The 14,272-nt window shown below is 36.7% G+C and overlaps 2 protein-coding genes across 2 annotated transcripts; one reads left to right on the top strand and one right to left on the bottom strand.

Moving 5' to 3' along the window:
• Window positions 1-6,497: 6,497 nt before the first annotated feature.
• Window positions 6,498-7,885, bottom strand: LOC132062261 (uncharacterized). The gene is made up of 3 exons (XM_059454864.1): window positions 7,530-7,885; window positions 6,604-7,234; window positions 6,498-6,548 (listed from the first exon to the last, which is right to left on the bottom strand). Exons 1-3 carry the CDS (start codon window positions 7,883-7,885, stop codon window positions 6,498-6,500), a joined length of 1,038 nt encoding a protein of 345 aa, XP_059310847.1.
• Window positions 7,886-12,113: 4,228 nt separating this feature from the next.
• Window positions 12,114-13,883, top strand: LOC132062906 (heavy metal-associated isoprenylated plant protein 3-like). The gene is made up of 3 exons (XM_059455378.1): window positions 12,114-12,377; window positions 12,729-12,971; window positions 13,380-13,883. Exons 1-3 carry the CDS (start codon window positions 12,251-12,253, stop codon window positions 13,616-13,618), a joined length of 609 nt encoding a protein of 202 aa, XP_059311361.1. The 5' UTR covers window positions 12,114-12,250; the 3' UTR covers window positions 13,619-13,883.
• Window positions 13,884-14,272: the final 389 nt, after the last annotated feature.

Raw genomic sequence — 14,272 nt, 5'->3', positions numbered from 1 at the left:
CTTAGCTAGGATGGTGAATGAAGAAAACGAATAACTTATTCTTAACAGAAAACAACTTCCACGTTAATGAGCACCCTCCAATTAGTAAGTTTGCATGAAGAACCAAAATTTTTTATGGCTAATTCTTGACCTCCCTTTTTCCTATTCCTGGCCGTATGGCCCTTTTTTTTTCTCCTCAATTTTTCTTGAAATTTCTAGATGCTAAGGATGATAAAAATGATGACTTAGTCATCTTTTATTTCCATGTATTAACCAACCAAGTGGCCCTTGGCCCACAAGTCATGTGCATAGTCACATGGCTTTTAATTTCATGAAAATTAAGTCTCTAAATTTTCACTTTTGGCCCCATATTTCATGAGACATTAGTTTCCATAATTCCACTTTCAACCCCAAATTTTCCTTATTCCCATTTTTACCCTTCATACCTCATATCAAAACAAAGGATGAATATGCAACTTATGCACTTTTAACAAAACCGGAAAAATTTACAACCTTGTCCTTAACTTGTCGCAACCGACTTAGAATATTCCAACGTACAAAGTACGGGGTATAACAGGTACGATGTTACGACCCATATTGGATGACACTGAAAGTAAGGTTTCAATTTTCTAGATGCACTTAATAAAGCCAAAGAGAGTTTTTCCAAATGCGGGTACCTGGTTTCGGCGTCTCGAGAGTTCTACTTACATAGTACACGGATCTTGCATCGCGTACCACGCTCTCGAACCCGACACCGCTACCGCGATCTCGGACGCATGCTGTGTATAGTATACAATCGCCGTTCGTCTTTGGTGTGTGGAGTAGAGGGACTTGATAAGTATCTTCGAGTTCTCGCCAAGGTCGCTCCGACGTTCGGGGGTCCGTGCAAAATCGCCTTTTTCTTGAGCAACGAGAACAAACGGTGACTCTTATCCGAGGATCTGGAGATGAATCGGCTCAGGGCAGCTATCCCTCCCGTTAATCTCTGTACCCCTTTAATGTCGTTTATCATAGTGATATCTTCAATTGCCTTTATCTTATCCGGATTGATTTCGATTCCCCGATTTGACACCATGAATCCGAGAATCTTGCCCTATCCGACCGAAGGCACATTTTTTTCGAGTTCGGCTATTGTATTTTCTTAATATCTTGAAAGTTTCGCAAAAATTTCAAATGGTCCTCTACTCATTAGGGACTTAACGACCATGTCATCTATATAAACTTCCATGGATCTCCCTATTTGGTGTTCAAACATTCGGTTGATCAGACGATAGGTTGCACCAAGTATTTTTTAGAAAGGCATTACATTATAACAATATGTGCCGAACCTAGTTATAAAATAGGTTTTTCGCGATCCTCTCCATTTGTATTTGGTTGTACACGGAATATGCATCGAGGAAACTCGGCGTGTCGTGACCCGCGGTAGCGCGATCACGCGATCGATCTCACAAAGGAAAGGAATCCTTCGGGCGGCTTTGTTTAGATCTTTATAATCTACGCACATTCTAAACTTATTCCTCTTTTTAGGCACTACCACAACGTTAGCTAACCAACTGGGTATTTTACCTCTCGAATGGACCACCATATTAAGGAGCTTGGTTACCTCGTCCTTGACGAATGCATGCTTTACCTCAGGTTGTGGCCTTCGCTTTTATTTGACCGAGAGAAAACTTGGATCCAAGCTCAACTTGTGTGTCATCACGTCCGGTGGGATACATGTCATGTCTAAATGGGACCAAGCAAAAGCGATGCCGAGTTAATTTTAAGAAACTCAATAAATTCTTTCCTGAGCTCGGGGGTTAACCCCGTGCCGAGGTATACCTTCTTTTCTGGTAGATGGACAAACAGTGTGACTTGCTCGAGTTCTTTAACGGTGGACTTGGTGGCGTCAAAATCATTGGGCACCACAAAGGTTCTCGGTATTTCGAATTTTAACTCTTCGTCTAGCGTGTCCCCGTTCCGATCTTTCGAAGATTCCTAGATCGGATCCGTGATTGCTATTTGGCATTCTTCCCCTTCACCCCGATCTCGGCGCTTTTATAGTCTTAACAGCATTCTTCAACCGCGAACATTTCTTTTGCGACTCGCTTTGTTCACCACGGATGGTTTGATGCCTTCCGAGTCGTGAATTTCAACACTCGATGCATAGTCGAGGGAACCGCCTTACGAGGTTAATCCACGGTGCGCCCGGAATGCATTATATCCCATATCCCTTTCGTCACATAAAATTTCGTCCGCTGCGTAGTTCCCGCCATATCGATCGTATAGTGATCTCACCCTTAGTCGTTTCGCATGCCATGTTGAATCCATCGAGGACCCGTATAGCCGACACGATCTGATCTAGTAGTCCCAGCTAGGGGTAGGCATAAATACCGAAAACCGAACCGAACCGAATGAATTCGGTTTTTCGATTTTCGATTTTTTGGTGTTTCGGTTCGGTTTCGGTGTTTTTAAATAGCAAATTCGGTGTTCGGTTCGGTGTTCGATTTCGGATTTTTGATTTTTTGATTTTTCGGTTTAACCGAAATTTTAATAGAATATTTTTTTATATCAATATATAATCTATATCAATATCATTACTTCCATCAGTCCATGAATCACAAGTTCACAACAGATATCTTCTCACTTCTCAGTCCACTTCTATGAGGCCCAATTAATTATCCAAGCCTAAATTCATTTCACTAGTAATTAATTTAATTATTCAAGCCCTAGTCCACTCCTTCAAAGTTCAGACCTTCAGTGCTTCACGCCTCACCGTTTCGGCCTCCTTCACTTTAACGTCACCGGCTCACTTTTTTATCTTCTTCGGTTCTTCTAGAGCTGCTTGACGCCTCAAATTTTCTCTTCGTTCTTCCACAATCAACCGAACTTCCACAGCCCATCGTTGCGTTTACTAAGCTCCCACAAACTTAAGGTAATTTTATTTCCTTCTTATAATTTCTCATTTTTAGGCTCCCATAAACCAGTGTCTTTACATTCTTAATTTCTTATTCTGACGAAATTTCAATTCCCCCAAGTTTTAACTTGTACAAGATGGTAGTGACAATTTCTCCAAGTTTGTAATCTCAATAAATTCCCTCAATATATCATAGAGAAATGGGTATGTCAATATCTAAGTTTGTAAAAATGCTATGGTATTTTTTCTACTTTGTTGTGGTATTTTGTCATGGTATTTTTTCGTATTTGTTAAATTTTCTTAAATTATCGGTAATTAGGACTTAGGATAATTTCTTGCATATTTGCTGCTTTTTGCTTGGTTCGTCGATGTTTGTTGAGCTGCTCTACTGTTATAGAGCTTTATCTTATAGTTTCTCTTTTTAATTTTTTATAGATGGCGGATGAAACTAGATTAAGTTTGGCCGGTTCAACTGATAGCGTACCTAATACAGATGATAGCAATGACAACTCACTTGACACCGAGCCCCAGGTAACAAAGAAAAGAAAGAATATGAAATCTAGATCAGATGTTTGGGAGCATTATGATAAGGTCGTTGTAAATGGTATTGTTAAAGCAAAGTGTAGACATTGTAAAAATCTTTATGCAGCTAATACATCTATAAATGGAACAACGGGATTGAGACAACATATAGCTTTGAGGTGCCTACCATATAAAGCCAAGATTGAAACTAGCACTCGAAAAGATAAATTTTGCATCTACGGATGAGCATGAGCCACGTTGGGAATTTGATCAACAATTAATTAGGAGGGCTTTAGTTGAGATGATAATTATAGATGAACTACCATTTAGCTTTGTAGAAAAGGAAGGCTTCAAGAAGTTTATGCAAGTAGCCCAACCTTTATTTCAAGTTCCTTCCCGTAGAACAAGAAGGGATTGTTATGGACGTTACGATAAATTGAGACTAGATTTGAAGAAGTCTTTTAGAGAAGCTAAAGAAAAAATTTGCCTTACCACCGACACATGGACATCGTTGCAAAGAATTAATTATATGTGTTTGATCGCTCACTATATTGATAGAGATTGGGTTTTGCATAAAAAAATATTGAATTTTTGCCTATCACTAGTCATAAGGGTGAGCGTATACAGGCTATTGGCACTTGTTTGCTTTATTGGAACTTGGATCAGATTTTTACTGTTACTGTTGATAATGCTTCTTCCAATGATGTTACAGTTAGAGAATTGTCTAAACAGTTAAATAATTGGGAAACTAATATAATGGATGGTAAGCATCTTCATGTGAGATGTATGGCTCACATACTTAATCTAATTGTGCAAGAAGGTTTGAAGGAAATTGATGCTTACCAAACGTGTTAGGCAAATGGTAAGGTATGTTAGATCGTCGTCGGCAAGAGGAGCTCACTTTAAGAAATGTTGTGAAGTTCAAAAGGTGGAATGTTCTAAATCATTAGAGCTAGATGTGCTACCAGCGTGGAATTCCACCTACTTGATGTTGGATACAAGACAACACTTTGAGAAGGCCTTTAATAGGTTTGATCTTTTTTATGAGAATTTTAATAATTATCTTTCTACTCATGTTCTTGAAGATGGAAGTGTTGCAGGTCCTGTCGCATGTGATGATTGGGCGAATGTAAGGAATGTGGTAAAGTTTCTTGAAAGATTTCATGAGCTCACTGTAAAGGTTTCAGGTTCACATTACGTTACTTCTAATGTTCATTTTGAGGATTTATGTGAGCTTGATGTACATTTGAAAGTGTGTTTAGAAAGTGAAGATGTTAGTTTGAGTCTTATGGCTGAGCGAATGAGACAAAAGTTCAAAAAGTATTGGGGGGGATCCCGAAAAGATGAACAAAATGATTTTTATTGCTTCCGTCTTGGATCCTCATAATAAGTTTGTGTATGTTAACTTTGGGCTTGAAGAGCTATTTGGTGAGAAAGTAGGAAAGAAAGTAAGCGAATGAGTGTATGATTATATGAAATCTTTGTTTGGAGAGTATCTAAAAAATTATTCAAAAGAATTTCATCATAAATCATCTCCATCTACATCTTCTTCATCTCAATGCTCATCTGATGTACCTTAAATTCGACACCTCTTTGAAAAAAAAAGCTTTGAGAGTTAAGCTTCGCTAAGAAACAAAAGAAGATTCTCGGGTGTGCGGGTGCTAAATCGGAGTTGGATAGATACCTTAGTGAAGATCAAGAGCTTGAAGATGAACGTGTTGAGTTTCGATCTTAGATTGGTGGAAAGTAAATGCTCCTAGATTTCCCGTTCTTTCAGAGTTGGCTCGTGATGTATTGGCTATTTCGGTTTCTAGTATGGCATCGGAATGTGCATTTAGTACCGGTGGGCGTATTATTGATCCATTTAGAAGTTCATTAGCTCCTAAATATGTGCAATCTCTTATTTGTTCTCAAGATTGGCTTAGAGAAGAAACTAAACCCGTTAGTGTGGAAGAAAGTTTGGAGTATCTTGAGAAACTTGAACTTGGTAAGGTTTTATATATTTTTGTGTGTTTTAGTGCAAAAATCATATTCTTATTTATGTTGTATGACATATTTGATTAAATTATCTTTAGAGATGGAAAATAGTGGAAGAGATCCTTGCATTGTTGATGTTTGATTGCAAATTGCTATTTTTTGCTACTAGTGGTAAGTTCAATATTTTATTTTGTAGTTTTGTTCTTTTATCTTGAAAGTTATATTCTAACTTTTTGTTTTATCTTACTTCTTATCATGTTCAACAGTTCAAGTTCAACCATGCCTCCTAAAGCTCGTTCACGTGTTTGGGAATACTTTGCGATAGTTCAAGACAATGAAGAAGGGCGTAAAGTAAGGTGCTTGACATGCGGTATGATACTTAAATATAATCCAAGAGTGACTGGCACAAGTTCCTTGTTGAAGCATATTGAGAAATGTCTTGAGCGTCAACAAGAGAGGCAAATTCGCCTTAATTTAAGCTTATGTTTTGAATTTGGTGAATTTCGGACCAAATTGTGATTGCTAGTATTGTGTTAAGACGATGGATTTAAGACTTAGTTCGTGACAGCTAATGTTTTGTATTTGGAGCTAGATTTTAAGAAATTTGTGTTGTTTGAATGCTACTTGTTTTAAACTTATGTTATTTGTGTTGCTCGTTTTTTACCGTGTGCCTGTTTCTGCATGTTGTTAATGCCTTGGTTTCCTCTCTGTTAAGGACTTAAGGTCTTGATTTTATTCTGGACTAATTTGGGCCGGCTTCTTCTTTGGCCGGTGGCCGGTCTTGATATCTTGACTGTGTCTTAGGTCTTCTAGCTATTTTGGCGATTGCGGCTTTCTTCTTCTTGTGAAATTTCTTCTGGCCACGTATTGGTTGCGACGCTGTAGTCTTTAACTTTCTTCTTGGTGTCTTCTTGTTGTTGATCATGAATCATTTAGTAACGGGTGACTATTGCTTAACCAATGCCAAAAAACCAAATTAGAAAACCGAAACCGAACCGAACCAAACTTCAAAACACCGTACCGAACCGAACTAATTCGGTACGGTGTTCGATTTTCACTTTAAAAAAACTGAAACCGAAATACCGAACCGAACTTTGAAAAAATCGAACCGAACAACCGAACCCTAGTCCCAGCTGTTCGATGACTCTCCATCGGATGATATTAGCCGAGCTACCTGGATCAATCAGCACACGTTTAATTCTAAAATTATTGACAAGGACAGATATTACCAGTGCGTCATTATGCGGCTGGGCGATGCCTTCCATGTCCTCGTCATTGAACGTGATGGGGCCATCGGGGTCATCGTTTCGGATACGCTTTTCCCTGGTTATGAAAATTTTCGTGCGCTTCATAATCGGTCCCATGGGAACTTCAGTTCCTCCCATGATCATGTGTATCACCTGATGGGGCTCTTCCGGCCTATCCTGCTTATTGGAATTCAGGTTTTTAAAATGGGTTTTGGCTCGTTCAATTAGGAATTCTCGAAGATGCCCCAAATTGAACAAACGGGGGACCTCCTCCCTCAGCTGTCGACAATCCTCGATTCGATGGCCGTGAGTATGATGATACTTACAAATAAGACTTTTGTCCCGCTTCTCCGGGTCAGATTGGATTGGCCTCGGATGCCTTGTTTCTTTATTTCGGATAACAGCTGCCGCTAAAGTTGCTACATCGACGCAAAAGTTGTACTCGGATAACCTTGGAGTTTCTCTGTTTCCCGGAGCTCTATCGAAAACATTTCGGTTTACCAAACCACGGTTATTTGGACCTCGATCATTCCTTCGATCGTTTCTCCTATCATTCTTGCCCGATTCGCTGTTACGCCCATTCCCCCTTCGATTGAGCGGGTACGGCTGGTATCTATCATATGACGATCTGGAATCTCAATCCATCACTCTCCTTGAGCGATCACCTCATTTACCGGAATGCCATGACACTAAAACGGCCCTCAGAATCTTATCGTCTTCGACACGATTTTTGGTGATATACGTTATGCACATCGCCGGCGATTGCCGAGTATTCTATCAAGTTTTGTTTTAGTTCCATAAATGTGATCGAGCTCCTCGAGTTGAGCCCCTGGGTGAAAGCCTGAACGGGCCAATCGTCAGTACCTGGAGGTAAGTCCATGTGCTCCATTTGAAATCAAGCCACAAACTCGTGGAAGGTCTCGCCATCTCGTTGCTTGACGTTGAATAAATTCGACTTTTGGGTTTCAACCTTGATAGCCCCGGCATGGGCCTTAACAAAAGCATCAGCGAGCATGGCAAATGAATCAATCGAGTGCTCGGGCAAGTTATGATACCAAATCATAGCTCCCTTCGACAGAGTTTCCCCAAATTTCTTAAGCATCACTAATTCCCTTTCGTCATCGGCGAGGTCGTTGCCCTTGATAGCGCATGTATATGTAGTCACATGCTCATTTGGGTCCGTTGTCCCATTGTACTTCGGGATATCGGGCGTGCGAAATCTCTTGGGGATTTTCATCGGTGCCGCACTTGGCGGAAACGGCATTTGAACAAACTTTTTCGAATCCGGTCCGCTTCCGACATCGGCGGAGCCCGATTTGATCGACCCTCGAGTTGTAGTTTTCCACCTTCTTATCGTTCGCCTCTATCTTCTTTTCACCGGATTCGACCCGTTTGGTCAATTCTTCGAGCATTCTTTTCAATTCGGTACTTTGTCCGGGGTGTCCCTCATTACCCCCGTGAGGGCATGTCTTTCCTCCGTATCACGGTGCCGTTCCGATGGGGCAACATCGGGTGTCTGACCCTGATTTTGCAATTGCACTATCTCTTGCTAGGCTTGCCGGGGGGCCGTAGCCTTGTCCCTAGCTTGGTTTTGGAGTTGTTGCGGCAAAGACGCTCGTTATTCTCGCCGACGGCAGACGTAGCCCACCGACGACTCGACTTGATCAGGATTAACCGGGGGTGCGTTGTTGTTTGGTACGTCCCCGTTGTCATGCTCATGATGGCTTGGTTCCACTTAGAAGTTGACAGAATGGGAATCCGACATTTCCGGTATACCTAAAATCAAACCCTAAAGAACAAGTGTAAAATATCGAGTGTGACGAGAATGTTGTATTGAACCGCCACTACTATCTAAGGCCCCGCGGTGGGCGCCAATTAAACTTAAAACGTAGAACAGTTAAATTTATACGAGATACCAAAGATATGTGGCTAAATTCAATTAAAGATTAAATAGCGAGATATGTCAAGAAAGTGGACAAAGAATCAGATCTAACCAAATGCTAGATACGTATGGCCTCGGGTATAAGCGAGGTCGATACCACTTTGTTACAAGCTCTCACGAGGTACAAATAAAATGAAACTCGAAGCAGAGATGGGAGCGATTTGATAAGATTCTTGTGATTGTTTATGTAAACTATTTCTCTCCTTGCTATCGCCAACCTGTTGAATGATGACCTCCTCTTTATATAGTAGAGGAGTTTCAACCTAGTACAATTCTAAATAAAGCAAGTAAATTTGGTGGCTAACATATTCTTAGATCAACGCCAAAATATCCGGGTGAGGACGGATATTTCGATCTCTGATGTGGCGTCAATCGCCCTCCTTTGTCGCCTTATCCGGCCCGAGCTCGAGACCCGTTCCGGTGAGACGGTCGTATTGTGATCGAGCATAACCATGACGACGGGAAACCGAGCGTGCCTGTGTCTTCGGTTTTACCCGTATACAGATGTTCCAAAAAAATAATATGCCTAGGCGGATACTAGATACCAAATTCTTCTGAACCCGATACTTAACATAGAAGCAATTTTATGTGGAAAAATTAACTAAAATTATAACAAATAGTAATAAATATGAATCCATAATTTTAAATAAATAATGAATTCAATATGAAGAACTTTAAAAATTAAACTCATCAAACTTAAATCCTAAATTCGCCTCCACAATATATATTAATATAAGAGTTGGAGGTTGATGTGGTTAGGAAAAAATACAGGCTTGTGAATTAGGTGGATATTAAAGTTGACTTGGATTTGAAGAAGTAAAGGAAAGGGACCATTTGACACTTATATAGCTTGTTATCACATTGAAGATGTGGTTACATATCCATGTAGACTTGAACCAATATACTAATTCACGGACGACTTTTGTTGGCTATTCATGCATGAATTTCGTGCGTAAAAGGCCAAACTTCTATTTTTGCAGTTTGGTCCTTTCACGCACTAAATTAGTGCGTGAAACCTACTTATGTTTTTTTTTTTTTTTTTTTTTTTTTTTTTTTTTTTTTTTGTGTTAGTTTGGTTCAACTTTTTTTTTTTTGTCCTACAAAAGTCGCAAATTCATATTTTGCAATGTATTTAAAATTTAGCCGCTTTAACTACTGCCTTCTTCAGCTGTACTGCTTCGTTCAAACTTCTACATAGTTAAAAAAGTTTAAAAAACACTATGTATTCACTAACAACACCAACTTATTTCCACAGACAGGTGAAATGCTAGCCAACAATTCTACTTTGTATTTGTATTATGATTTTAAAACTATCTTGGTTCCCCTTGAGGGTGCTTGGATTGACATTTTTAACTTTTTGGAGTGTTTGGCAAGATAGAGAAATGCTTCAAATAAGTTAAAATTGCTTAAAATAAGCCAAAAGCAAAAAGTTGAGGAATCCCAATTTATTGCTTTTCAGCTTAAAAGTACTTAACTTTGACCAAATATATTACCTTTTTATCCCTTATATTTCTTATAACTTCTAATATATCTGCTGGTAGTTCAAAAAATCTTACCCCACCTTCCTTTCTTCTTCTTCTGCTTTTACTTCTCCATCGATTAATACTGAAGCATTCTTCGTTTTGTGTTTTAGTCATTGAAACTACTTGATTGCCTCATTTAACTGGAGAAAACAATCAGCAAGCAGTTACCCTCAACCTTCGGTATTAATAATCCAAAGGGTCAATTTCACTGAAGTCACTGAACTTTTAATATATTACACCGAAATTACAAATAAATTAATTATAATTTGTTATTTCAGCTAATTATTTTTGTTTAGTTAAAAATAACTATAACCCATTTTAAAATTTAAATTGAATTGAGATGTAAATTAAAAAATTTGTATTAATCAATTTAGTTTTTGTGTTAACAGCTTTAAAATCATTTCGGTCGTTAACGAAAAAAGTCTTTATCAAAACAACACTTAAAACATGAAATCATCTTATTTATAAAATTAACTCAAGAACTTAAAGTGTGCTTTTCAATCCTTGGTGCTTAAAAGCTACTTTTTTCAACCAATCCAAATGGGCTCCTTGTCATGCCACTTGAATCTTGTAAAGAAGAAACTAAATTTTATAGTGTAGGAAAATATTCTGAATAGTTGTGGTTTCAAACCGATTGATGGTAACTAAGAATAAAGCAATTCATCAACAATTCACTAGTTCGAATTTTTATTGTATCATGAAGTTCGAACCACAAATTCAAATTCAGGCATGTGTCCTGAAATTTGAAAAGTTGCACTATTATTTATGTACATATACATACCCATTTTGAATACTTACTTGTACTTGTAGATGAGTCTACGTTAGATAGAGTGTTAGTCCAGTTGTATTTCTGATAATGACTAGTAGTACTCATTTTTCAATCCATATTGAATCTTTATTTAAATTTCAGGAAGAGATGTCCAATATCATAAATAAATTTTCTTGTGCTTTAGAAATGCATTTCATTTTCCTATTGCATAAGATTACGATACAATTAACTAGTAGACCATGATGAATGGAAACAAATGATCCTTTGTGCTCTAAACTCGTATTAGTTAGCTGCTGTCAAGAATTCAGATTGCGTTCTTCGACTACTACTGCAATTGGGAGAAGAAGAACAAGAAATTGGAGTACAACCGTGAAGATGAAAAATCGGCATCTAATATAGTGTTTGCTAAACTTTAAATACTTTACAAATGTTGGATGTGTTTTGAGTAACTACTCTAAAAGTGGTTACCAGTACACTCAATCTGATAGATGGAGTGTACTTGGATAAAGTCACATATATGGGCTAAGCCCAATCCATACATACATACCAAAATATTAGGAATATTGGGCCTCTATCTAGTGGGTTACTTAGGAAGGCATTATTACTTGTATTATTTAGAGTGGATAGCCACTTTTGTATCAGAATTTTTTTTTAAAGTTTGGTCACATTTACAAAATTAGATCAAGTTCTAAAATATAAATATTAATTTTGAGTTTGAAACTTTAGAGCAAGCGACCCCCATTTTTTTTTTTTTTTTTTTTAGGGAAAAGGAAGTAGTGAGAACCGAGCTCACACTTATTGCGTGAAAAAATGGCTTCTACTGTGACCACTAGACTATAAGCTTTAGTATCAAATGGTTACTTTTAAACTTCAAACCACACATCTAATTTTAGAAAAAAGGTCTAACTTCTAAATACAAAAAAGGTCTAACTTCTAAATACAAGACCACAAAGTGGCTATTAGAACCTTCATGAACTGGAAAACAAATCCCACCTAATATGCTCTTAAAGGTCTTATTCTTTTTTTTTTTTTTCTTCCTTCTTTTGGTTGAAAGGGAAATTATATTAATAATAACTAGAACATTACATCCATATTATTAAGGTCTTATCATCAAGCTTCTATTTCTGTATACGCGTTTTTGTCTAATAGAATGAAAAAAGAAATTTCTATTCGAAGCATCAAATGAAGAACAGAACAGGACTTCAAAAGCATGCACTTCCACTTTTGGCCACAATTATTATTATCTCTGAGTGAAGATTTGCTTTTATATAGGAATTCTCACCTAAACACAACAAAAAAAAAAAGTAAAAAAGTAAATTATATTGGGATTTTAAAACAAGTTCTCCTATAAACCAAACAGAATACAAGTTGAGCATTTCAAAGCAGTGAAAAAACATGAGTTCCAAAAAGCAGGAGAATAAGAAAGAAGATGAAAATGTTAAAGTTGTTCTAATGATAGACATGCATTGTGTATGCAAGAATTGTTTCAAAAGAATTGCCAAATGCACTCAAAATATGGAAGGTATCAACACATACAATCTTTGAATTTCTTCATCATATAATTTTTTCTTAGTCATCTAATATTTCTACTAGTTGCTTGGTTTATGTAAGACCTGTTTGGACATGAATTAAATTCAAAACAACGTTTGGTTTTATATTGGACTGATTTTCTTTAGACATAATTTTTAAGTTTGAAAAAGTTGGTTTTGATCATTTTTCCAAGTGAATTTATTTTCACTCACAAAACTTCAACTTTTTCTCAACTTAAATTCATGTTCAAACACTACTTCAATTTTCAATACCCTTTTTTATTTTTTATGACCAAAACCTGCTTAATCTTTTTTTTTTTTTTGGTTTGTTTCATTATGAAAAGGTGTAAAGTCAATGAACATAGAGGATTCTGGAACGAAATACAAAGTAACAATGACTGGCAAATTGGATCCAATGAAACTTCAACAAAAGTTCGAGAAGAAATTGGAAAAGAAAGTGGAACTCATTTCTCCAAAACCAAAAGAGAAAAAAGAGAAAGAGATTCCCAAAAAAACAACGCTGGAAATGAATTTGGGATGTGATAAATGCGTCAAGAAAATGCAAAAGATAGTGACCGAAACAAAAGGTAACATTTTTCTTCTTTTACAATTTACAAAGAGCTAAAGGCCCGTTGCATGTGAATTTTTTGTTCAAAATAGTGTTTGGTCAAAAACAAATTCAAAATAGTGTTTAGTTATATCATTGGACAGTTGTTCGGGAAAAAAAAAAATTGAAGATGAACTTCAAGTTTTAAAAGTGATTTTGACCGGTTATTTGAGTGAAATTTGTTTTCCACTCACAAAACTTATAGTACTAACTTTTATCAAGTTAAATACATTTTCAAACACAACTTCAATTTTCAAATACAATTGTTTTAAAGATATCATTTTTATGTCCAAATGCTTATTCTATTTAAAATTTCCCCCTTCCATTTAATCTATTTGATGGGGTTTTCCTAATAGACTTAATTTTTTTTTTCTTATGATATGATAAGGGTTTGAAGGAATATTCATAGACAAGCCAAAGAACTTGGTGATAGTGAGTGGGGTAATTGACACTGAATATTTGGTGGAAAATTTGAAAAAGGAGCTGAAAAAATCTGTCAAGATTATTAAGCAAGAGAAATATGAAGATGATGTGAAGATAATTTGGTGTCCAAATTATTATTATTATTATGGGCCAGAATGTGATCGATTTGTTCGTGAAGAAGCTGAGTATTGCAGAATTATGTGAGATAATTGATGAGTTTAAGAAGGAGAAAAAGAAGAAAAGAACACTGATTAGGTACTTAATTACTATTTTTAATATGCTTTTGTTTATAGAATACTAAAACTTCCATATTCCTTTACTCTCTGTGGAATTTATTACAATTATGTCATAGAAGAATTTGATTATATAACAAGAAATGTAGATTTGGATTTGATTTCTTTTTCAGATCAATGTCTTAGGAGCAGTAATTAATTATCTAACGTTTTCTAGAATAATTTGATTTATGTATTTAATTGTATCTGCTGGTTTTTCCTTCTGATGAAACTATCTTCTATTTCGTGCGGCTAAACAAAATGTTATTTATTTTTATTTGTCTACATGTATCGAAGAAATAATCTGAGACGCATTATTATTGTATTATATTTGAATTAATATACCGGTCTCAATTTAGGTTTTGATCCTTTTAATTTCTTTGTGGAACAAAGATTAATTAAGGGTAAGTCATGATGACGAATATGATTATTGGAATCCAATTGCCTAACGTTCACTTTCACTTAGTAAACTTCACAAGTAAGGGTGTCACTAAGGTTTTTAACCGATATGACTACAGTAGGCAGGAACTTAGGTTCGGGTTAGCACCATATTTTAGTCTTCAAGTTCTAATTGAAAATTAAAAAA

The sequence above is a fragment of the Lycium ferocissimum genome, chromosome 7, assembly GCF_029784015.1.
Source record: "Lycium ferocissimum isolate CSIRO_LF1 chromosome 7, AGI_CSIRO_Lferr_CH_V1, whole genome shotgun sequence".
NCBI lineage: Eukaryota > Viridiplantae > Streptophyta > Magnoliopsida > Solanales > Solanaceae > Lycium > Lycium ferocissimum.
This window is presented reverse-complemented; position numbering and strand designations above follow the sequence as displayed.

Bases quoted from the DNA above. Each gene is read 5' to 3' on its own strand.
- LOC132062261 (XM_059454864.1), bottom strand. From the start codon at position 7,885: ATGCCGTTTCCGCCAAGTGCGGCACCGATGAAAATCCCCAAGAGATTT. The intron at 7,235-7,529 runs GTTTGTGGCTTG...GTCATATGATAG, and splicing joins GATGGCGAGACCTTCCACGA to ATACCAGCCGTACCCGCTCA. The intron at 6,549-6,603 runs GTAATATCTGTC...TGATTGATCCAG, and splicing joins AGCCGCATAATGACGCACTG to GTAGCTCGGCTAATATCATC.
- LOC132062906 (XM_059455378.1), top strand. From the start codon at position 12,251: ATGAGTTCCAAAAAGCAGGAGAATAAGAAAGAAGATGAAAATGTTAAA. The intron at 12,378-12,728 runs GTATCAACACAT...CATTATGAAAAG, and splicing joins ATGCACTCAAAATATGGAAG to GTGTAAAGTCAATGAACATA. The intron at 12,972-13,379 runs GTAACATTTTTC...TGATATGATAAG, and splicing joins GATAGTGACCGAAACAAAAG to GGTTTGAAGGAATATTCATA.